Source organism: Colletotrichum karsti, assembly GCF_011947395.1.
Source record: "Colletotrichum karsti strain CkLH20 chromosome Unknown Scaffold4, whole genome shotgun sequence".
NCBI classification, from domain to species: domain Eukaryota; kingdom Fungi; phylum Ascomycota; class Sordariomycetes; order Glomerellales; family Glomerellaceae; genus Colletotrichum; species Colletotrichum karsti.
The window spans coordinates 1143555-1167995 of NW_024065904.1; the positions used below are offsets into that span (position 1 = coordinate 1143555).

At 50.7% G+C, this 24441-nt stretch overlaps 7 protein-coding genes across 7 annotated transcripts; 2 read left to right on the forward strand and 5 right to left on the reverse strand.

The window, feature by feature from the left end:
• Window positions 1–617: 617 nt before the first annotated feature.
• On the forward strand, window positions 618–1688 carry CkaCkLH20_01877 (uncharacterized protein; the record flags this gene model as incomplete). The annotated part of the gene is made up of 3 exons (XM_038884596.1): window positions 618–693; window positions 756–1034; window positions 1087–1688. 3 exons carry the CDS (start codon window positions 618–620, stop codon window positions 1686–1688), a joined length of 957 nt encoding a protein of 318 aa, XP_038750296.1.
• A 232-nt stretch (window positions 1689–1920) lies between these two features.
• On the reverse strand, window positions 1921–3197 carry CkaCkLH20_01878 (extracellular exo-polygalacturonase; the record flags this gene model as incomplete). Its single annotated transcript, XM_038884597.1, has 2 exons — window positions 1921–3033; window positions 3081–3197. 2 exons carry the CDS (start codon window positions 3195–3197, stop codon window positions 1921–1923), a joined length of 1230 nt encoding a protein of 409 aa, XP_038750297.1.
• An 829-nt stretch (window positions 3198–4026) lies between these two features.
• On the reverse strand, window positions 4027–4947 carry CkaCkLH20_01879 (ribosome assembly protein 4; the record flags this gene model as incomplete). The annotated part of the gene is made up of 1 exon (XM_038884598.1): window positions 4027–4947. The coding sequence occupies one exon, from the start codon at window positions 4945–4947 to the stop codon at window positions 4027–4029; it is 921 nt and encodes a 306-aa protein (XP_038750298.1).
• A 6272-nt stretch (window positions 4948–11219) lies between these two features.
• On the forward strand, window positions 11220–12902 carry CkaCkLH20_01880 (uncharacterized protein; the record flags this gene model as incomplete). The annotated part of the gene is made up of 1 exon (XM_038884599.1): window positions 11220–12902. The coding sequence occupies one exon, from the start codon at window positions 11220–11222 to the stop codon at window positions 12900–12902; it is 1683 nt and encodes a 560-aa protein (XP_038750299.1).
• A 441-nt stretch (window positions 12903–13343) lies between these two features.
• On the reverse strand, window positions 13344–14690 carry CkaCkLH20_01881 (uncharacterized protein; the record flags this gene model as incomplete). The annotated part of the gene is made up of 1 exon (XM_038884600.1): window positions 13344–14690. One exon carries the CDS (start codon window positions 14688–14690, stop codon window positions 13344–13346), a length of 1347 nt encoding a protein of 448 aa, XP_038750300.1.
• Window positions 14691–19234: 4544 nt separating this feature from the next.
• On the reverse strand, window positions 19235–20290 carry CkaCkLH20_01882 (pectinesterase; the record flags this gene model as incomplete). Its single annotated transcript, XM_038884601.1, has 1 exon — window positions 19235–20290. One exon carries the CDS (start codon window positions 20288–20290, stop codon window positions 19235–19237), a length of 1056 nt encoding a protein of 351 aa, XP_038750301.1.
• A 1859-nt stretch (window positions 20291–22149) lies between these two features.
• CkaCkLH20_01883 (C6 zinc finger domain protein) lies at window positions 22150–23022 on the reverse strand (the record flags this gene model as incomplete). Its single annotated transcript, XM_038884602.1, has 1 exon — window positions 22150–23022. One exon carries the CDS (start codon window positions 23020–23022, stop codon window positions 22150–22152), a length of 873 nt encoding a protein of 290 aa, XP_038750302.1.
• Between the last annotated feature and the right edge of the window lie 1419 nt (window positions 23023–24441).

Consider the following 24441-nt stretch of genomic DNA (forward strand, 5'->3'; position numbering starts at 1 on the left):
AAATACAAGTGAAGCTACTTTCTGTCACCCCGGAGTCTCAGTGAAAGTGTGCTACCAACACGCTAACGTGGGCAATAATGGCATGGATCGTTCAATCCACCAAGGGCGTGCTAAGGTATGTACTTGCGCTTCCGGCTCGTGCATGAAGTGAACTCCCAATGGGCGACTTCAAGTTGTACAACACTGAATCATTGTTAATCGTTTTTGCGGGATAAATGTCGGAGTCAGCCATAGTAAACTGACCGATACGCTTGACTGTTTGTTGCTCACGGCTCGGAAATTTGCGGCCTACGCTCTCCGTGGCCCTAAACCAAATCAGGCCAGGGAGCCGATTTCTTCACGATCCTATTCAAGTATCACAAGGGAAGCGTAAACTAAACCATTTCAGTACTTCCTCACGACAATGGTTGATCTAACGCAGACTCTGTCAGTGGACCGGTCCAACCGAGTGAGATATTGGTAATGTGGTCAGCGTCTAAGACTTGCTGATTTGGATTTAAAGACCATCGCTCTCGCTTCATAGTGGCTATGGCAACCTCTACTTCCGAAAACTCAAGAACAACTCAAGTGAAGCCTTTCGGAATTTTGTTCTTGTCTTTCACTTCTCAGTCATCAAAATGCCCTCGATACACGAAGTCCGACGCAGCAACGCTCTCTTGAAGAGTGGGTCACCAGGTATGGTGGCTGTCATGGGTAAGCAAGCCCACATCTGTTTATCACATTGAAACAAGTCTGACTATTCTCCTGGATGGTAGCGGGAGCCACTAGTGGAATAGGACAGGCTACTTGCAAGGCCTTGGTTGAGCACTGCGAGGAGCCAACGGTCTACATCGTTGGCAGGAACATAGCATCGGCTACGGCTACGATGGAACACCTGAAGACGTTAAACCCTTCGGCCAAGATCCACTTCATCCAGAGCGACCTCAGCCTACTGAATAATGTTGACGCCGTCTGTCGGGAGATCATGGAGAAGGAGACGAAGATCAATCTTGTTTTCCTGAGTGCAGGGTTTCTCAGCATGAACGGTCGCGATGGTGGGTGTACTTTTGCAGACCCAGACGAAGACATGCGGCTAACGGCTTCAAGAAACTAAGGAAGGACTGGATAAGATGTTCAGCCTGCAGTATTACTCCAGAATCAGATTCATCCTGAATCTTCTTCCCGGCCTCGAGCGGGCTGGTCGGTACGACGAACTGGCTCGGGTGGTTTCCGTTCTGGGCGCGGGCAAAGAGGGGAACATCTTCTCCGATGACCTCTCGCTGACACAGAAGGCCAACTATAGCCTTCCCAACTGCGCTCGTCAGTCTATTACAATGACATCTTTGTCGTTCGAGCACCTCGCCAAGGCCCACCCCACCGTCTCGTTTCTTCATGTCTCGCCTGGAACTGTTAGAGGCACCAACATAATGACCGGCATGGGCAGTATCACGAGCTCCATTATCAACGCTCTGATGGTCATTGCTGCCCCTTTCAACGTCTCAGTGAAGGAGTCTGGTCAGAGGCACCTTTACGCAGCCACAAGCGCTTCTCTCACGAAGAAAACCAAAGAACACGCCGCTTATCGACTGGCATGGGACGGAGAGGCTTGTAGATCCAATGAAGTCTTCGAGCAGTACATGAAAGATGGAACGTGTGAAAAGGTCTGGACTCATACTGAGGCCGAGTTCAAGAATATTTGCAAGCATTGAGAGTCTTGCATTCTTGAATTTCACAAGGCTATGCCAATGCTAGCCGACTTGGATATTAGAACTTGGAATACCTTGTCCGCCAAAGACCTCATGCTGTTTCCATGTCATGTTCAAGGTCGAAGTAACACTTCTTGCAAATATAGCTACATGGAAAACAAACAGATCGAGCCGCTCTCATACGTCGCCAGCGCCGGGAAAACCATCGGTACCATCACCACGATGATACTTCATATCAACCAGAAGCTCCAGATGAGCAGGTCACACCAGTAACGCTACCAGAGTTTGCGCAAGCAACAGTAGCCGTTCCACTTCCAGCCTTGACCTTCCAGTTAGTGAACGCAATCTCGCAAGAACCCTTGACAGGGCAGTTCACGTTTGCCGTGACCCCCTTGTACTTAGTCGAAGTGGTGCCAGAGAAGTTCTTCACGAAGATGTCGGTGATCTGAGATGTCGGAGGGTTTGAGGCGCAGAACTCTGCCGTCTCGCCGTAGCACGTCTGGACCTGGAACGCGTAGTCGCTGTTGTCGACAACTACTCCATCCCAGGTGACATTGCTCACGGTCGCGATCCCATGAGTGCTTCCGCCCGGGTAGACCTTGATTCCCGCAGCCTTCGTAGACGTCTTCATGATGGCGTTGCCCACAAACACGTTCTTGACAAAGTCCGTGCTGCCGGCCGTCTTGCCCAGGCTTCCGATGCTGAGTCCATGGCTGCCGGAACAAGTGATGTCGCGTATCTCAACGTAGTCTGCTCCAGCCTTAAGTGCGACGCAATCGTCATTGTTGACTACCGTTACGTTCTGGACAGTGACGTGGGAGGCCGGGCCGATATCGAAGCCGTCCGTGTTCTTGGGAAGGTTGGACGACGAAGACACTGCGGAAAGAGAGATGTCTCGGAAAGCGACGTTCGTCGAGTCGCCGGCGGTGGAGAGACCGAAGGATGGCGGGTTCTTGACGGTGATTCCGGAGACCTGGACGTTGGATGAGCCGGTGATGTAGAGAAGCGTAGGTCGGTCGTAAGTCTTGTCGGCTGCAAATTTGTCCCACGAGCCCTGGCCATTGCCATCGATGACACCTGAGCCTGTGAGACTTCGGATCTTGGCGCCCGTGATCTTTTTGACGTTGATGATGGTCTGCTTTCCGTTCCAGTAGCTGAAGTTCTCGAGGACTTTGAGAGTGCCTTCGAGCTGGAAGTCGCAGTTGTTGCAGCCGGTGAAATCAAGAACCGAGCCGATCATGTACGTGGTTCCTTTTGGAATGACAATGGTACCGCCATTTCCGCACTTCTTTATCGCATCGATGATTGAAGGAGCGTCGTCCTTCGAGGCGGAACCGGCGCTTGTGGGCTTTGGACTGTTAGTTTCTGCGTGATACGCTGATGACGAGTACTCACAGTGCAAAATGCCCGCTGTGCTAAGACTCCTGTGTCACGGCCATGGAAAGATGGAGAAGCGTTGATGGCTACTGCGCCAGCCGCGCAGCTCAAGATGAATGATAGAAGGCAAACCATTGTCAAGGGTTTTCGATGCGCGAGACAAAATCTCCAGTTTCAGCGTTCAACCATGAGCAGCCATTGTTCTTTATGTCTCCTCTGATATGGTACCTTGACCCAGGACCTTCCCCGGGTCTCGGAAAACGGTGCCGAAGGGGGTCATTTAATCTAGAAAGCTTCTCCATCAGATAGAAGTTCCGATAGCCTAAAAGCAGATGCGTTCGTAAGGGGGAAGACCAGACCGCACACGGACACGAGTTGCTCACTCGAAGCGGAAAATGGACGCTGTTCAGGGCATGACCCTGTCATCTTGTCATTTGACAGGACGGGGACTCCAAACTTCCTCCAATCACCACCATGTTAGACGTCCAACGGGGAAACTTGACCGGCACACAGATGGTGTGTTAATTAAGACCAGTGGATATCAGCCCCTGGCAATTATCCCACCGTATCCCACCGGCCCGGGCGACGGTTGAGTTAAGCTTCGCCCAGCTAATGGTTGAAAGATCCAATATGCGCACAATAAAACTGGCAGTGCGGCTAGTCCCGACCGTTTGCCAAGCCGTAGAACTGCAAATCCTCTTGAGAAGTTGGGAGGCGGCAGCAGCATGCTTTGATTGATTCGTTTTCTCAGGCCTCCGGTCCTAGAATGCTTCCAAGGGCTTTAAATACTGAACTGTGCATTGAATCGGTGCTGCCTAGTGTAGTTGCGAACTACAACGCAGGATCGTATCTTGACTATCGTTAAGTAAACCGCGGGCTAAGTGGGAAAAGAACATTCAATGTGAAGACATCGTAGTGATTGATCAACGAGTGAGGGCTATGCATAGACGAGCAACTCATTTGCTCAAACTTGAATCTCCCACATGTTCAGAATCCCAGAATCAGATCTTCCATGGTGACCATTCACACATCTTCCCATCACCAAGTACTTAGCATCAGCTGAAAATGCTGCCGAGGACACGAACCCAGACTCTAGTCTTGCGGAGTACATCACCTTGCCCGTAGCAAGGTCGGTGACATCAGCCCCGTCATCTGTGCGACTAGCAACCCATCTGAGATCGGGCGAGATAGATAGAGGCCATGCCTCGCTGCCCCGAGCCGTCTCAAAGTTGTAGCTATTCATCACCCCCGTTTCGTAATCCCAGATAGTGACAGTGCGTCCCCATATAGATGCAACAACACCAGAAGTGGACACAGCCAGCTGCAACGGATTCCTCCAGTTATCCATCTCCAGCTTGGCAACGCTCCTCATAGTTCGCACATCGGTGACCCTCAATGTGCCGTCTTTTGACATTGTGACCAATTTGTCACCGCCCCCCGTAAACTCTGCGTGGGTGACTTCGTCGGTGTGACTTCGTACCACGCCATAACCGAGACCCCTCATGCTGTTGATGATCTCGACGCGGTTCTTGATTCCCTTGATTGCCAGCATAGAGCCATCGGGACTGAAAGAGAAGGCGCGAATGCCGTGCCACTGCAACATAAATCGTCTCGTTGTCGGATTAGGGCTTCGAGATGTGTCAAGAACGTAAAGCGCCGGCTTATGAAAGTGAACAAAATCATGGGTGATGGAACTGAGCTTCAGCTTATGGGGTAGCTCGTCGTTGTGTTCCACTGTCAGAGCCATCACCTCATCTACCGGGGAGAATACCATGTGGACTCCCTTAGCCTTGATCTCCTTCAGTCGCTCGCAGGTTGCAGCGTTGAAAACGACAATGTCTCTGTGGAAGCTGGATGTTGCGAACGTTGGAGGGCTTCCTGGCATGAACTTGATGTCTTGCGGCTCCTTTTCCAGATTCATGACAACTTTTCCGATATGTTTGAAGTTAACGCTGGAGGGCGCCGGCAAAAGCAAATTAGGGGCAAGGAACCCAAGGTCCGCATCTGGAGTCAGACTTATGCTCGGGGGTGGGATCGAGACTGCGCTGCTTGCGATTAACCTCCTGGCCACTTCTAAAGTCGACGTCGGCCCAGATTGCTGCTCGACAAAGGCTTTGAGGAAATCGAGAAAGTCGCCGACGGCTATGTTGTATAGTTGGCGAATACCGGTACAGACTTCGGGTTGGTTCGACTGGAGCGACCCCGTTTGTTCTTGCGAAGCGAAGTTTTCATCTAGGATGGTTTGAATAGCTGAAATTTCCTGCAAAATGGAGCTGGTTGCATATGGCGGCGAGTCACCATTCTGCTCAGCTCGTTGGAGGTTTTGAGCTCTATTCGTACTATCAGTTCCCCGAATAATGTGTGGCGAGGGTTGCTAGAGAATGCCTCGAGCTTGTAGAATTACTCACAAGTCCAATGCGTCTGCGGCGAGATTCAAGGCCCTTCGACCTGTACCAAGATATGAAGTCAAGGTCTTCAACTCCGCCAACAGAGTCGAGAGAACGGGACGTTCATCAATGCTGGTCCCGGAGAGGAGTGATTCGACTACTCTTATGTTTTCGACACATGCGCTGGGGATGCCGCGAATTTTGGCGGTTAAAGACCCTTCTCGGTCGCCTTCACTAACATTTCGCTCGAGTCGCGCAGCGACAGTCGGTAGACTCAACAATTCTTCCAGCAGTGGGGAAAGTTGGGCTTGCGCTTGCGGATAAGATGCAATGAATTGGCGAACAGTGTTAGCTGCTGGAGCAAGCGTCGACTGCAATATCTGAGACTCGGTCGCCATTGTTTCCGTTGCAGATGATATGCTAGTATGCCTCTGATCGCTGCCGGGAATGTGGCGATTGCGGCTTTCAGAGACGCTCAGTGACGGGCTGTGGCGGAGCTTCGAGAACGTCTGTCGCTTGCGGCGGACGGCGACAGTCTCGGCGCTTATAAGTAGGTTATGGAGGTAAGCATTTCTTGATACAGACCCCAGGCACCAGGCAGCCGAATTCCCAGCTGCGGCTATGCCCGCCGATGTTTCCAGCTGAACGATTCAAATGATGTCAGACTGGTAGCCCAAAAATGTGCTGTCACTTTGAGGCACAGTCAGCGAATGTAAGCCACTAACTGTTCACAAGTCAAGAACATTGGATGACGAGATCCTTGGGCCCAGAACGGGATTCAGCAAGGTAAACGAATAATAAGACCAGTGCATCAACAAAACCGTAATGTAGCACAAATTCAAAATGAGCGAGAAAATGATAATTGGGATGAATCTGGCCGTGAATACCTCCAGGGAGAGGGTAGAACTTCAAGCGTGAAGTAGTGGGGCCTCAGGTTGAGGGTCATAGGTATGATTAATTCTGACCCTGACATCAGCCACATCCTCGATAGTCTAGTGGTGAGGATATCTGCTTGTCACGCAGGGGACCGGGGTTCAATTCCCCGTCGAGGAGTTCTTTTTGGCTTTTTCTCAAAAAGGACGCGCTCGAATTGGTGTCATCTTCTGTTTTTGTTTCCGCAGATGGAAGAATCATGATCATGGGCTAGAGTTGCCCGTAGAACTCGTATATGTGTGTGTGAAGAGAAGGTTGTCTGCATTCCGTTCCTAAGCCATGAACAGCGAGTGCATGTCAAGGTCACCACCCTTCATTCAACCAGCAACTCTGCCCAAACCTGGAAGAATAAATCTGAAGTCATGACTCATCGTTCAACCATGCTGAAGCTTCAACATAGCCTGGACTTCGTATTTCTTTAAAGGTTCAGCGTTGTAGTTATTAACTGTCAGGAAAACACTCTCCATCGCCAATACTTACCAAAGTCTTACAAAACAGGCTATGTCTCGGCTCAAAGCTGCATGAACTGATTGAACTGTTAGGCTGGCATGGTGTCGTTTTGTCTATGTTTCGGTATTCTTGACTGGTCTTATTTGTAGATACGTACTTGATCTCAGTCTTCTGAGCTTTCCTTACTTCATGCCAACATAGATATGCGAATACTGCCCTTAAATGCGGACTGAAAATGAGCCATATGTGAGTTTCTGTTTGAAGAGTTTATACCTAATTTGAAGCTGAACGAGCGTAGTGGGCCTACGGGCCCTGATGTCCGAAGACAAGAAGTAATGATGATGCATAACATGAAAACACTAATGAGCACTTATTGCCGCCCCTCTGTATCTCCTGAGATAGCCTTCGCGTGTATACAGACTACCCAGCCCAACACCTGTACTCCGACAAATGAACGTTACCGACATATCTGGCCTGGCTACTTTTCGTTCCCATAGTAGTTCTTTGTCGCATCTCAATCATCCGGATCTGAGACTCCCCGTGTAATTCGGCCCTTGAGTCGACTTGCACACCGTGGACATGAAGGAGTTCCAATAGCCTGTTATATGTCAACGTTAGACTTGGAGCAACGAACTCCAACGCAAGAATCTAACTCACTGACGGCGGTAAACATCTCTTAAAACTGCGGATGGAGGGCCTTATTTGGCGGGCTTCGGTAGCTGACACTTGGTGCAGTTTGGGGTCGAGGCGTCTTGAGCAGCCAAAGTGGCCGCATCGCAACCGCACACCTTCGCAAGAGAGGTGACAGAAGAGACGGGGAAGATGGGGGCAGGCATTGTCGTGATTATTGTTTTTGAACGGGACTTGAAAGATGGAAGAGAACGTCTAAATAGTCGGTGAGTTATTGTTGCTGTTATGAACTGCGTTGGATGAATGTAAGATATGGCTGGAGAGTATTAGACTATGGGATGATGTTCCTACAGACTTATATAGCGAGAAAACTGCAGGATCAAGTCGTCAGTGATACGGTTTGTTGTAACGCTCACCGGTTGCTGTCGTTGGCACACGATGTCCCCAGAGGCAGGGGCCAAGGTGCAAGTGGTAGACTAGTACGATGATAGGCCAAAGCATCAACTGCGGCTATGGCAGGGGAGTTCGCATACCAAAGTCCTAGACACGACATGCAAATGCGCGATTTGGGAATAAGGCAACATGAAAAGAGCCGCTTCAGCCCTACGAGACCTGTGGCAGGAAGCCAAGGGGGACCTTCCCGATGTGACGGCCGTTTCCCCGTATAGGGAAGCCAATGGGAGCACCGATGCTTCTCAGTACGGTAGAGACATTGTCACACTGTCGATGCCATCGTGGCATGTCTGCATGTTAGGGGGCCGCCACGAACTTGGCAGCCGGGGGGTGTGAACATGGGCACTGCCTGTTGTGTCTCGTGCGGAGTCTTGGGCGCTAAATCACTATCCGATGGCAGACTAAAGACGTTGACGGCGTGTTATTTGTTACGAATTCTGTATAGATCTGGCCAAGGTTTGTTTGGGCGATCCGTATACGCCCTCTCTTCTCGGTCCGAATATCGGATTGCAGTCCTTACTTGAAGAATCCCGTCAAGAAGGATCCGCTTGCGACCAGTAGGAACGGCTTTTAGCTGATATTTTAGCAGCGGATAAGGCGGACACGCGTCTTATGTGCCCCTTTTCCGGGATTCTGGAATTGTTCGGGGGGAAGAGATAATATGATACACTCCATATGCCTGATGATTTCAACCTCAATTTCTGAAATGGGCAATGGTACGTTGAGACGTCGTGTCCCCACAGCCGACGCCGAGAGAACACTAAGAGACCAATTGCCGGAATAGGAAATTCTACGTTCATGGGGAGGTGGCCAAGACACGACTCGGCTTTCTCATTCGTCAGATCTGCAATGGTGTAAGCCGGTAGTCTCGAACGGTCTTACTCATTCTCTGTCAACACCAATCACCATACCGTTGGGTCCAGTTAGGGGGCCGAATCTTGGTCTTTACGATGGATCAATGGCCAGGCACGGGCGAGGATCACTAGGCTTAGTTCAATCCTACGTATAGTCTAATTGGGGCCGTGCCGGACGCCGTACTGGACAATAAGCTCAAGATGTGCACGTAGATCTGCCCGAAACAAATAATGTTTGTTCTATAGATTCCAAAAGGAGAATATGCTGCCCCTGTCTTTCTCCACAGCTTCGAAAAGGCTGGGCTTTGTAAGGCGGACTTTCGGGTGATGTCCATACGAGGAGCCTCGGCCGATAAGCTGACCTAGGAGCGTCTAAGCACGTTTGCCACAGCAACTCATTCTCCGAGGTGCAATCTTCCCCCGAACCTGAAACATCACCGAGGGTCAAGTTGATGTTGTCGGTGTCGGACGAGCCTCATGAAGCAGGGAGGCCAAAAGTCGGACCCGGCGAGATCATCGAGACGACCATGCAGATGCATGTCTTACTGATCAAGAGAATGCCTCGTACTTGAGCCTCATGAAGGTAATCAAAGAGACCTCCTCGTCTACTCTGGTTACATCTCCACCTGCACGGTCATCCGCGGCGTACCGCCAAAATGCAGGCCTAGACTCCCCTCAAGCTACGTAACATGAGGCTTACTTTCGAAGGATAGGACTCTAGGCAGCAGTTTTCAACAAAGTTGGTCTAAAATTACTTCAAGAATAGCATAAATTGTTGAAAGCCTCTCTCTCGAGACACCCCTCAATCCCATCGCGGGTGTACGGATTGCAGAATTCCTGGCAGGATGTAGCTGCCTTGAGAGTGAGCACAACTTCAATCGGGATATTCTTTTTGTGGCAGAAATTAGTTTTGCGGGCGTTCTTTACGGCCGGCTTCACAGCATGCACCGTACTTTTTGTTTCATGCTCGTAGAAGATGTGTCTACTTGCGGCAGGAAGTTGTCAACTTGACGATGATGGTGTGAGCGATGCACAAGCCGAATTCTTTACACTCGGGATCAAGGCCATGAGACTTGCCTTCAGACCTGCTTTAATACGCCTTTGGAGAGTCTGTGAAGTTGAAACCTTGATGTGAGTACCCCATGATTTGATTCATACTTTTTGATCCAAACAGTTCTGGCAGTGGTGGCTCGAATAGATGCACACCAAACTCCCAAACACCAATAGATTCTCAGCAGCTATTAAACCTCGGAGTAATCAACTGTCTAGAAAGATGGGAACCCTCTGTGGTAGCCTCACAGCCACCTTAAAAGATCACATGTCTCAGTATTGAGGCCAAAGTTCTTAATAATGACTGCCAAGATGGCCTGGCACCTCAGTATCAAGATAACCCTGTTGAATGACCAAAAGTGAATCAGCTGAATATATGTAGCATTGTTATTTTGTTCGATTGTAATGCCTCTGAGCGAACCCATTTTTACGAAGTAGATAGACATGAAAAAGCCAATGCACCAACTGATGCCAACAAATTTACCAAATTTACTAATACTGACACTCTTTTCGCCTGTCATTCAAAAAGTAATCGACGTCCAAATCCCGGTTGATTCTAAGATTCACACTCTAGACCCGTATCATACCACTTCACCGAGGATCAATCTCTAGCATAGAAGTCGCCCAATGACCGGTCACGAGTAAACATATCACGAATGCATCGGTTTACCTATTAGTACATGGAGGGTTTCCAATTTTACGAAAGCTCAGAAAACTGGGATGAAGCAAGCCACAATGACAATTGGGAAAGTACTGATGTTTTCATTCAAAAACAAGACGTACTTGAAGCCAATGGCAACACTTCTTATCATCGCTAATATCCAATGATTTGAACTAATGAACGACAAGATACTAGATATATTCAAGCTCGTCAGGTTCCTTTTTCTCTTAGAGGACAACTGATAGTATTTATCAAGCCTTCATGTTCAGTGAACGCCAATTGCGACAGGATCCGACGAGATGTCCGGATTATGTCGGCGCTTCGATGCCGGCTCTCGTTTTGTAAGCAGTCAACGCATTTTCACATAAGCACACAAGGCCATTATGTATGGATCGTCTGATGTCAGCACGTAAATTGAATTCCGTGGCCTCGCTAACTTACCCAAGCGGACTAGCCACATGCTCGGAACTGGGTCCGGGATTAGTTGGGATCAAAGCCTCGGCCATTTTCAGCATGATAGTTCCCATAATTGATCTTTTGTCACCTGTGGAGGGGTCAAGCGATGACAACCCGGTAGAGACACGAATACTATTCGCACTTGTGCTTTGAAATTAAATCTGAACGTTTTATTTCGCATTTGAGGATTCGCCGGGGTGGATGTTATAAGTATCATGCACGCCACGCTGTAGTTGGAATAACATGCGCCCAGTAAGCCTCTATCATTTCGAGACATCTCACGATGACGTCCACAACTTTGCCAATCATTGAGCGTCTCCCGCATGTCTCGGGCACCCCGGCATTCGAAGCCGCGCGCAAGACAATCTTAGAAGAATTCGCCGCAAAAGTCCCTCTCGAACTGCACATCTCAAGAGCCATCATCGACAACCCGCCAAAGAACGTCACAGCCTTGCCTCGAGACTCCGGGCTTCTTTCACCCGAGGAACTCGAAATCACCGAAACTTACGATGTTGTCGCTCTCGCCGAAGCTATCGCAGCCAGAAAGTACACCGCCGTGGCTGTTGTGACGGCTTTCTCGAAAAGGGCAATCATCGCGCATCAGCTCACATGCTGCCTGTCAGAATGGTTCATGGACGAAGCCATAGAACATGCCAAGGCGCTTGACGAGCATCTGGAAAGGACCGGGAAGACCGTTGGACCGTTGCACGGTATCCCCATTGCCGTGAAAGAGATGGTGCCCTTGGCTGGTCACTATACGTCATTAGGCTTCCTCATCACACGTCAGCAAGCTGAGAAGGATTGCCAGATGGTTGCGATTCTGCGCAAGGCTGGGGCCGTCTTTCACTGCAAGACTCTGCAGCCTCAGGGGATCATGCACTTGGAAACGGTTTCCATCCAAGGTCGCACGCTGAACCCTTACAACATCGATCTATCCGCAGGCGGGTCAACCGGAGGAGGGGCTGCTGTGGTTGCTCTTCGCGGAAGTCTTCTTGCCATAGCCACGGACATCGGTGGCAGCATTCGAGGACCGGCTGCTTTCTGCGGTCTTTATGGCTTCAAGAGTACCTCTTACTATCTCCCGATGAGAGGGTTCACTGGCGATTCCGGGTACATCGGCGAGCTGAACGTTCTCGCATCGTCTGGTCCGCTGAGTGTATCTCTCCGGGATATGGATCTCTTCGTGTCTGTTCTGAAGAATGCTCAGCCTCACCTGGAAGATCCGAGACTTATTCCCATACCGTGGACTGGGCTTGAGACTCAACGCAAGTCGGTTCCGCTGAAAGTCGGGTTCATGATGAATGACGGCATCGTCATGCCCCAACCCCCTGTTATCCGTGCCCTCGAATGGGCCCGCGAGAAGCTGAGCAAGTCACCTGCCTTCGAGGTCAAAGACTTTACAGCTTTTAAGACCGCTGAAGCCATCACGAACATCAATCGTATCATCCTGCCCGATGGAGGAAAGATGGCCAAGGGTGCGATGGCAGCAACGGGCGAGCCGCCGATGTTGTTGACGAAAATGGCTCTCCAGAATCCGGATGTGATTAACCAGGACCTGGACGCTGCTGGTGTTCTTCAGCAACGCGTGGCGCGGGACAAGTTCCGGTGCGAATTTGCCGAGCACTGGACAGCGCAGGATGTCGACGTTCTCATCAGCCCAGCGTATGTTGGCCCGGCATGTGCCCATGACACCGCTATCTTCTCCAACTACTTGTCGTTCTGGAATTACGTCGACTATCCCAGCGCTGTTCTGCCTACCCGTATCAAGGCGTCGAGCAAGGGTGCGGAGACCTACTCGTCTCAGCATATGAACCCGCTAAGTGAGGACTGCAAACGCGTGCGACAGTTCTGGGAGGACGGCGATTTTGAGGGTGCCCCAATTGGTATCCAGGTCACTGCTCGGAAGTACTTCGACAACGATTTATTTGTAGCGCTGAAGGAGTTGCAGAAGGTTCTAGACATTTGATAGCATGCCTTAAATGTATTCAGTCCAAGGAGAGGCCGCCTACCTACTCGGCCCACGAGCTTGAGGATTAGTCTAAATAACATTCATGAAACAGAGTGCATACTGTCAAGAAATCACAAAATCAGTTGTTCTGAGAAGAGTATATTCGTTCTTGGTCGATGCTACTGATCGACATGTGCATGCATGTTGCGAAACAGCATGGCATGGTCTAAGGTGGGAGTTCTAACTCAAAGCCAGTCGTGTCGCGCTTCTTCTCTAACGCTTGATAAATAAGTGATGTCAATAAAACCAAAAGCCCGAAATGGGCTACTGCAGAGACAATTCCAACTCCAAAATATGCACATGTCGGGTATCACGCGTGCCGTTCTGCCAATATTACATCCACCGATTGAGTGTTCCCATGCACTCTACTGTCCCTTTTGCCAAACAGACAGGGACTTCTCACTTCTCATTCCTGATCTGCTCCTCATCAGATCGCAGGGTTAGCTCTGTGCTGGCCGAACGTGGAGGCATGGGTACCCCGTCATCCTGAGTTCTGGCAGCGGCAGCAGCAGCAATCTTGCCAGCGTCGGCACATCGCTTCCGGATGGAGAAGACGACCAGTACATGGCCAGCCACCAGCCAGGCGAAGAGAACTGGTAGCGCGACGCGGGTCTGATCGGCACAACCAGACCAGGCTAACACCATCATCGAGTATGCCTCGTGAGCTGGCAGCGCGTATCCGATCTTGTAGAATCCCGGCATGAGCTCGAACGGGGCGACGGTGCTGGAAATGTTGGTGATGATCCATGTGAGCACGAAGAATGGCATGAACTGCATTGGCACGAAGGATCCGACGAAGCCCTCGAGGACTTGCCACTGGACATCCATGTAGAGCCAGAAGACGAGAAGAGTCTTGCCAAACTCGAAGCTGTGGACATCCCACGTCTCACGGAAGGCCCAGAGGTAGCCCGTGACAGTCAGCGCCGTGAGGAAGCCGTAGATCTTGCCGATGCCGAAGCGGAGGAGCCATACGTCGCGGACGCGAGCCTTGGCGAGGAAGCCGGAGTTGAGACCGATGCCGTTGAGCGCGAGGATGTAGAAGAACTGGGCCAGGGTTGGGATGATGATGTTGACAGTATTGAAGAAGACTCGAGGTCCTTGCGTAGTAGGCTGGATCAAGTCTGGCGTGGACTGAATGGGATTCAGGTAGGCGGCGATGGCGGCCGGGTTGCTCGCGTTGAGAGAGGCAAAGGCGGCGGTTCCATTGGGAGTCTGGTAGTAGAATCCACGCGCAGCTCCGACAACCTTTTGGATGTTCGACATAATGATCGAGTCTGCTTGCGCGGGATATCTGGCCTGGTTGTATGTGTAGGTGATCGACTCGGCTGCGTTGTATCCAGTAGATGTACCATTGATGGCGCTGGCTAGTTTTGCAGATGCGCCCGAGGAGACATATATCGCGCCCCAATAGTCACCCTTGCAAACTGCATTTCTGACCGACGACGGTGTTGAATACTCTGAGACGGAGCCGAACTCGATCGTGGGGAAAGTGGCGGCTTGGAGACTTTGGGATGCTCGTGAGACGGCGGCACCGATGGCGCCTTGGTCGTAATCGACGGCGAGGATCTTGATGTTGTGGGAGCGTTTTGCTTGGTCGAAACTCGATCCGAAGAGATACGACATGTTTGCAAGAACTAGAAGGAGGAGCATGATAGCAGACATGACCATGGGAATCAAAGTTCCCTTTTTCTGAGCGGCAGGCCATGAGGACAGGGGCGTCCTCGCCAGTGTTGGCTGTGTCGACATGACAGCGTGTGTTCGCTTGTGTCTTACGGCCTAGAATCACAGGTACCTTAACTCAAAACTAGGCAGGAAACCGGTTGATGTGAAGAAGGCTCAGTTGGTGCTGCCTGCTTTAGACGTCGTGGTAGGATGGAAGGTAGATGTTGGTGCACGGAGATCTGATAGATGGGGCGGCTCAAGCTTTTAAAACGGGATCTCACGATAATGAAGGTCCCACGTTGTCCCCATTTCCCTGAGGTGGTCCCGAGATAGAGTACCGACTAATCTGATAGGGAGATCGCGGAGGCCGGCCGCGCTGACAATCAATCCACGGGGACGGGCCCGTCCAACGGACTCGGGACCTTTTCAGGGTCACCATTCGTCATCATCCGCCTTGTTGCCGGTCTTGTTCCATGAATGCAGTAGAATATTCTTCGGCGCAAGCCTCGGAAATAAGTCCGAGCAGCGAACCCGAAGCCGTCGTGGCCCCCTTTTGCGACTTTTGCAAGGAAGATTCCGCGGCGAGAAGTGGGCAGGTGTGGTCGAAAAGTCTTTCGATGAGTCGGCAAATCGACTAGGGGTCCCCCCTAATCCTGGTTTGTTGTCGATGACCCGGCGCCACACGGCGGATCGGTGCTTGTGCTCGCCGATGGCCGGACTTTTTTCATTAGCTACTCGCCGGTCCCCCCGTCTCGACCGTCTGTTGGCTTCTCTGGCGTTCATCCGTCCTTGGGTCTTGACACCGGCATCCCACTATAATTAATCAGCCGCTGCTTCTCTGTCACCGATGATAGCTGATTGGATCCGCTTCTTCGTAATGCTTGAGGTGCTCCTCGTGTCATCTGAAGATCCGGCCAACCTTAACCTCAACGTTGGTTACACTCCATCTTGACTTTCATGGCTTATCAAACTACACTAGCAAGAAGATTCGACTCTCTTCAGGTAACTGTTTTCCCAGGCATCATCTACCATCCGGAACACAGAGCCACAAGTGGTTGAATACTGCGTGCATCCATAACTTACGCAGCCAAGTTACGCAAGACACCAACCACGACCAGACACCGGTGTTGCCCGACAGTGGGACGGGTTCTTTCTTCGAGTCTCATGGCCGTCTTCATGTCGGACATCGACAAAATTCGGTTTCGGGTTGTTTCTAATGTCTTCATCATACTCGGGTAGCTGAGTTGCTCTTCGGTCCCGACATGAATTTTCACCCTCCCTGGAGCGGTGGGTGGGCCACTAAGAAAATCTTCGGCCTTACAATACACGCCGACCGACCGCATGAATCAGGAAGTCGTTAGGCCGCCCGGCGTTAAGCACTAGAGCTCCGGGCTCAAGATTGCTCAACAACGATCCGGGGAAAAGCACAAGAACAGGGAGTTTCATGATAACAAGATTGTTGCTTACCGTTGAGAGCATCGTCATATTGAACACTCTCAACAGTTGACAGCTGTTTGAACTGTATCAACGGCCATATTCCGGATCCTCAAGCCGGCGTGGCCACGGACATGACTTGGAGTTCGAGCCCGTGCGAAACTCCACGGCGCTGTTGGGATCTCCGTGTCCCGCCGGCGCCATCCCCGGCAAAGCGGATGACACCGGGCCGTCATCGCCGCGGATCTTGCCTCTGCAGTTCCAGCGTGTATCGTTCTAATGACTCGCACGGAAATATTCGATGAACATCCTTCACTTGATTAGGAATCCACATCAGCTAGGTTCTGATCTATCATTGTATCCTACATTTACATCTCTACTTAAGAACCGCGACGTTTCAAAACAAAACAACCAGAAGCCACAACACAGCAGTACAACAGCACAGTTGGTCAAAACAATCATCGAAATCGCCAAGGGCCTTCGTGCCCCATCAAGTCTACTATTCCCTCAATAGCCTCCTCAGTAGTCCTTCCGTTCACTGCCGTAGGCCGTACTGTGGTTTGGCTGAATATGCACTCTGGCTTGTGGCCGTACGGTCCATTGATGACGATTTGGTGCCAATCAGCACTGCACAACCAGCAGTACTCAGCTCTACATTTCCGACACGTCATGTGAAAACAGCCGGATCCTTTCTCGACCGGGGCATTGCAGCTTGGGCATGGCTTGGTATGGTCGGCTACCCACTGGACTGTCGCTTGATCTTGGTCTCTCTCTTTGTTGTACTGTTCGCAGCTTCGATTGGCATGCCATGGCATCTGATGATGATAACACATTTGGAAACCGCAAGAGTGGCAATCAACGAAGTTGCGTGCCGGATCCAGCGCCCAGCAGCGACTTAAGTCATGAAACTGACCTGCCTCGCAATTCTCGGCCAAACACCAACGGAAGTCATCCATGGCAGATAGGCATCTGACGAGCTGCAGCCTCTCGTACCTTTCGAATGCTTCGTCGCTTGCAAGTTGCTTGATCTGCTCATGGGTAAAAACATTGCCGCAACCGTCGTGCGGACAGGAAATGTCGTCGGAGATGCCGAGGTCTTCCACTTTCGCTGTGATGTAGGCACTCAGACACGACCAGCAAGTGTCGAGAGCATGTCGGCGCCAACAGTCGGGAAGGGAAGAACGGGATGGGAAAGACCAGAGATCACTAGTCCAACTGCCTCCAAGGAAATCAAATCCCTCGGTGAGAATCCTTTGCACAGCTTCCTCAGACGCATTGCATTCGACGTAATCTTCGCAGCAAACCGCGCAGGTCTTGGCAGTTTTCCTAAGCAAGTGCGTGAAAAGAGGCAGTTTCAGCAATGGTCGTCCTGGTTCCTCGATTGAGATGATTGCGATTTTGATCTCCCCATAGCTCGCATTTCCATCCAAGGGCCACATGGCACCAACTCCGGCAAGAAGTAAGTGCAGCTGTTTGGTCAAGTAAACTTGTGTCTCTGTCATGTTCGGGTAAGATGTGTTGAGCTGCGCCTGATGCTGGAATGCGCGTCGAAGTTGCCATTCTTCATCCCAGGCGTGATCTCTCTTGATGCCGAGGGAGCCAAGAAACAAGAAGAGGCCGTCTAGGTCTGGGCAGAACACTCGCTGATCGCAAAAGGTCACAGGGCACTTGACTTTGATGCCGAACCCATCGTTGAAAGGTGAACCAGGAGTTGAGCAGGGACGCCACAAATCCTTCCATATGTTGACACAAACAGCTTTGAATACGCAGTTGGGACACATGAGCCTGTCGCAACAACTTGTCCGCCGAAACCAAGTGCCTTGGAGCACATCGTCTTCGGCTCCGCAGCTATAGCACCACGTATCCTGAGTGTGTGTGATTCCAGAGTTCGTCCGTGCCATGTTGTCTTCGTTGTGAAATTGAGGTCGAGGCAGCCTAATTGAGGTGGCTCTGGTGAATGTTTAGAACTGACTGACGCGAAAATTAAGAATATGTTGTGTTATCTTCAAAGGATTTAAGTATTTCGCAACTACAGAGGATTTCGAAGTTCTTACTTTCTCGCCCAGCCGAATAAACGATTTATGATATTTGCAACATCATCGAATGCACTGGGCTCCTCTAGACAATGCATTATCTTGTAGTTGGACAATGATGAAACTCTGGATGGCTTTATTCTTTATTGTTCCATTGCTTTGTTAAAACCTCATAATCGTGGATATCTCCAAGGCCTCGAGTTTCAAAGACACCATCAAAAACAGGTTTGAGATACTTTATCCTCGTTTTCTGAGCAGAATTATAGGTCAGAAATCAGGAGAAACCATCATGTCGTAGCTTCGTCTGTTTATTATAACAGAGAACGGATTAAATAGCTACATGTAGGACTAGTGATGTTTCGAGGCCGCAATCACGGATCGGCCAAAGACTATGAGTCTACCAACAAAGAAATCGGTTCCTTCACCGGGTTATACTGAAAGTTCAATCTTTACCCTCTTGCCCGCCGTCCAGATGGACTAAGAAAGTGATAGCAAGATTAAAGTTTGAAATGAGATCATTATATGCTGAATGATATTCGCGAGGCTCAACATTCGATCGACAAAGCTACTTGTAAGATCTTGGCGTACGGCTGCTGCCGTAGCTGATCGCCAAGCACATGTGCTCGGCATACAAGCTGAACCCATAGCTTGGCATCTGGGACTCAAAAGTCGACAATACCTTGAACACCATGCGGTCTGGGCCTTGGCTGGCCGTAGCTTGGTTCTGCGTGTACTTGAAACTAAGCCTCATTTTCGGAAGTTTCACCACGGGCCACGACCAACAGGGGCAAACCAGGGACCGGCTTCAACGTGTGAGCACAATCTCGAATCCCTGAGAAATAGTCTGAAGCGCAAGCATATTAAAGTTCTGTTTCTCATCTCGTGTTTGTAGCGACGCTTCTAGCGGTATCAGGTCATTATCGCAAATCCCCCGCTTTGTGATAGTTTTCACGCGCGTCGAGACATGTATTGGGAATCCGGGGTAGCTGATGACCACATGCCAAGTTTGGAAAAAGAAATACGGTGTTTTGAAGTTGCAAGAAGCAAGCATGCTGTATATTCGGTGTGAAAATATGTGCGGAGAAAATAAGGCCTTGCCCAGCCCCTTGGTGACCACTGACAGGCCAGCAACCCAATTCTGGGCCGAGTGAGCCCGTCCCTTTACATGTAGGCAGCATCGTAGTATCCGGCACTGGTGTGGCTGGAGCCCAGAATGCTGCTGATGGCCACAGCAGAGCTGAGCTTCTTGGAAAAGCTGGCGCGAGTGCCTTGAGAGCCGATTCCCGTGTTCGAATACTCGCCGAAGAGAACGTTGCTGGTGCGCGGGTCGCCGTCGTTCCAGATACGCCAGCCAGCGGAGTTGATGACTCCAGTCATGCTTGTCTTTTGGAAGACGACCTGAGCGTAGGCTCCCCAGGGACGGCCGAGGTAGAAGGCTCCGTCGGGGACAGAGGCACCGGAAGCAGCGGCGATAGTGCAGCTGTTGAAGACGTATTCGGACTTGTCAGAAGAGCTGGCACGGCCATTGGCTATGTAATGATGCATGTTAGCTTGTTGCTGCACGACGAGTAAATCTTGCGCGGTCTCCTCACCAGTGATGTATCCGAGAGAAGCGGTGACCACGCGAAGGTCACACTTCTCAAACCAAGCCATAGCCTTCTGGCCGAAGATGAAGTCGGTAGCACCTGAAATCAAGCACTTAGAGTAAAGCTGGTTTCCCTGCTGGCTGAGAAGCGTGTCCTGGAAGCCCGTGAACTGGCTTCCGTAGAAACCGCTGTCGGAGTACGCACTCAGGGCAACAGCCTGGCTACCCTTGCCGTAGGTGTTGGCGACGTTGACGTTGTACAGCTTGAAGTCCTTGGCCTTGACGCGGAGGGTGGCACTACCGTCGTTGTTGAGGCCGTCGGCCTGGCTCTTCTTGGCCGTGATGGTGACCTTGTTGCCCGCGTAGCCGGACGTGTCGGCCGTGTAGCCGTAGATGGTCAGCTGGGCCGTTCGGGCCGGGACAAGAACCTGTTCGCTGTAGGTGCCCTGGTCGATGAAGATGCACTGCTTGCCCGAGGCCGAGGTCGATAGGGAGTCCACGGCCTTCTGAATGGTGCCGAACTCGCCGCTGCCGGGCGACTTCTTGACGGTTATACAGCCGGAGGGGGCGGAGGTGCGGCTGGCGGCCAGCGCCGCCGTAACGAAAGTAAGGGCAGTGAAGAAAGACTTCATGATGAAAGAATGAGACTGCTTGTTGGTTCGTCTGAAGTCTGGTCCGAACTGGGGAACCAAGAACCGGTTCCTCTGGATGCGACTTGGCTTTCCTTATGTAGTTCCATTAAGGGCCGTCAGACTCCCAAAAGATGGGGAGCGAGAGCGGGAGCGACGGCATCATGGTTAGTTTGTCTTCGTGTTCAGTTGAAGCCGGAGTCCCGGGACCGCTTACTGATGATTGGTGGAGACGGCCATCGGCACGTAAGAGGGTCTTCGTAGATTAATTCCAATTAAACAGCCAATCCGGAGCTCAGGAAGTTTACCTTAAACAAAGCTTCAGCTGGGGTAGATCCTGGAACGGCAATCCGCGGCACAGGGGGTTCATCATTCTGGAACCGTGGCGTTGCTGAGAGGCCGATTCCTCGTTGGCGGATTAAATTGCCCGATGGTGCCAGTGAGTTGGTGTTGCGCGAGAGTGAGTACGTTGTGGACCGCGCAGGAGATTGCGGGGTTTCCAGCCCGGCAGTATATGAAGAAGCGTATTATTTGCTGCTTGCCGTCGTGCCGCTTCTAGAAAACCTCGCCTCCTGCACTTAGACGGTCGAAAAGCAGGGGACCGACGAGTCAGACTGGACAAAGCGTCGTAGCATTCTCATATCGAACAGGCGGCAAGGGGCGTGTGGATCGTCTGATCCGAGTGTCGAGGAAACGAAAGGCACTATTAAACATAGACAAGGGGATGCTTGGCTACGGCTCGCCTGTTTTGACTTGAGACCAAAAGTTTCTTTTCCATTGAGAACGTCACGTTTTCACTCTATCGGCGCCGAATCGAGACCGCTTCGGTTCGGAGAAGCCCTCCGTGTGTTGAATTGGCTCAACATATCAGCACCATAACAACAATTACCCTACCTTTCTAATGTCAGACTTGGTGCCACCCTCCAGTTCTTCTGAGTGATTACTCTTCCACGAATGGAATTTAACAGTGTCACCGCCTAAAAGTCATGTGGCTGGAACATGAGGCCTCCAGTAAAGGATGGCAATGGTCGAATGGCAAACTTCTTTCTCCTGGTCGATTAAGATATCTCAATTCTCCCGAGAGTGAGGTTTAATGTATTTAATCTACCATGCTACCTCTTTTACAGTAACTCTCAACTTTGTCGGTACATGTACTATTGGAGTGTGGTTGACTCTTACAACATAAACTATTTGGAACTTAGCTTTCGATAAGTGGTCAACATATTTACTGAATCTTTCACTTCAAGTAATGAAAATGGCTTATAACAACCTGAAATTGCAAAGCTTCCTCGATATTGTCAGTTTCATGGTAGCCTCCCACCCTCCCTGCTCATGTGGCGGTATGAAGTGCATGAGAGCTGACATATGGAAACTGGCAAAAATCGCTTTGTGTACGATAAATAATGGAATTCAGTATATTCTGGGAACAATTTGGCAGATGAAGTTCAAGATGCTAGCAATGCCAATGTCTTGGCGTAAGTCATTTCAACGAGATCAAGCGTTTGATCTCTTGGCATCGTATGCTAGCTTTTGTCCAGCACGTGTTTGTGTACACAGATGAACTTGGCAAAGGGAAATTCGTCTCATCTTATTTATAAGCTCAAAGTCCCGAGGAGGGTCACACCATGAGTCTTACCGGTGTACAAGATGAGAGAAAGCTCGTTTGGATGCCATATTTTAACATCATTCATAGCCCTCCCCGAGTGAATTGACAGTGTTTCAATGAAGACTATGATCTTAACATGAAAGTATCTTGTGAGATATGACGTAATGATTTTGTATTTCAATGCGCGCTGGTCTGCTTGCTCCTTCAAATGTTCTGACTGCTTCCCGCTGAATAATGCTGTCCCAAAGCCTGACTCCTATGCGTATGATGTATAATCCGACTTCTCATTGCCGGGCGCAATCTCCAACTCCCCCTCAATACTTCCCGGACTGCTTGAATATGACTCATGAGCTCCATCAAGAGTTGACAGGTCTGAGTAATATTCACATCCAAGAACCTCTTGATGAACGTACAGGGTATCCTCGGCCGTTCTCAAGAAGTAGCCCACCTTGAAGCTACCGCTCGACTCATCCCCATGGGTCGCGAACTGCCACGGCCTGCGGTTTTCCGGGACGAAATGTCGCACCCTCACTTCGTCGAGCGGAAGCCCAAGACAAGAGTCCGGCCCCGTAAACTGCAACTGACCGTAGACATCCAAGCCTACATTATGTTCCAGTTCGATCAACCGACGCGCGATGCAAAACAGCTCGCCCTTGTCCCACATCGCTTCGCGGGGTGATCCGAGAACAGTCAGGAGCCGCAGGGCCTCGAGTCGCACGTCTAGGGCTCGGCATTTGGTCGCGATGAAGAACAGAGATGGTGTGAATCCCGCTTCGAAAAGGAAATGCGACGGGTTGTTGCCGAGTTGAGACTCCGCGAACTTGGAGGCTTGCTCTATGATTTGTCTAAATCTTTCAAGATGTCGATCGTGGCTGATCTCGTCGGCGGTGAAAGCCATATCAGTCCATATGTAGGACAGTTCGTATTTCAGCAGCACGTTGATCCTGGGACCCCCCTTTATTCTAGTGCTTGGTAGGTTCGATCTTTCATCTAGGTTTCGCCACGAAGTATACCACTGATCTAGTGATTGCTGGAGGCTGCGTTGCTTCTCGAGCAAGTCGGGTGGAGGTGTATGGTGCCGCAAAGGTCCTATTCGATAGTCGTCTCCGAGTCGAACGAGGCGCATCATTCGGTTGAAGACGTCGTCGATCGTGGACTGTGCTTGCGCGAAGCTTGTGAAAGATATCGGGACCGGGCATTTACAAATATCAGGATAGGAGAAGTCGTGATTATGAGTCCCGGAGAAGAATGAGAGCATGCTTAGTCTCCGAAATATGGGCAGCAAGTGCTCTCGGGCCACGGGCTGTGAACATGAGCTTTCCAGTATCGCCAAGCCGTGATTGCAGTGTCCTACAGCTGCCTCGCTGTTTGACTGCAGAAGCTCAATGCAGACGAAAAGAATACAGACCACCAGTATTAGCTCTTGATTGTTGTTTTTGGTCGGTTTCAACTCGTAAATGGCAGCGTTGTAGTGGCTCAAAGCCACACCATCTAGATGTGGGTTGATGCCGGCCTGGATGTTTCCGTATAACAGGGAAATGGCAATAACTGAATGTTTGACAGCCGGCTCGTCATTGATGTATTGTACGACAAGATGAGTCCAAAAGTAGGGATCCGTCGGGCCGGAGATGAACGGTGCTACATGGTCGCAATAGTACTGGAGAGCTCTAGCCTCTTCGTCGTTCGTAGCCGAGTCGAGTTGAAGCGTTTGAGGCCGTTGCCATCGAAGGACGGAGGAAGGTTCTACGGAGTATCCATCGCATTTCCGGCCAGTGCTGATACACCTATTGCAGAACGGTTTGCCTTCATCGCATTTGATCTTGCGAATCCTTGTTCGTCAGGTTAGTGCCAAGTTTCCGATCTCAGACTGGCTACCAAGTACTCACTTGCACGTCAAGCATCCAGTTCGGACTTTTCGACTGCCTTTCCGTGCCATTGGCTCAGCAAAATTTGAGTATTACCCAGGCGAGCTAGAAGTCCGAGCTAGTTCGTGAAGCTGTTTGGGAGTCTCGCAAAGTTCTTGTCCTGTGCGTCTTTGGATATGCTTGAAGAGTGAGTTGAAGCTGCGTCATCCATCCGGTCCTCAACCTTGCGATGGCTAGATATAAAAATGAAGTTCAGTCGACGGCGGAACCCTCCAGCGTTTGAGGTCCATCAAAAGCATCATCAACGCCGAAGTGCACCGCTCCAGCCAATGAGGTTGATATTTAATTATCTGCCTGGAAACATCAGCACAGCCCTGTGGTTCACCCGGACGGTAGTTTGCTTCAGATCACCACTCGCGAGCTCAGAATCCGCGTCTTAGTGACGGAGGGATTCCACATGAGCTACGGGACCTTTGCAGGGATGAGTGCGAGCGGCCCAATCATGAAGCCTGCTGGCGGCGGGGTCAGTTGCATTTCGACATGCTCAAAGGTGCCAACACGCCATTCAAGAGCAAGAGCAGGTTAGAACCACCTTCAGAGTAGCATTCGATCATGCAAGGCTCGATTAGAGTTAGCGGCTCGTCGCAAACGAGATCCTGTGAATGGTTGACCAGATCAATGTG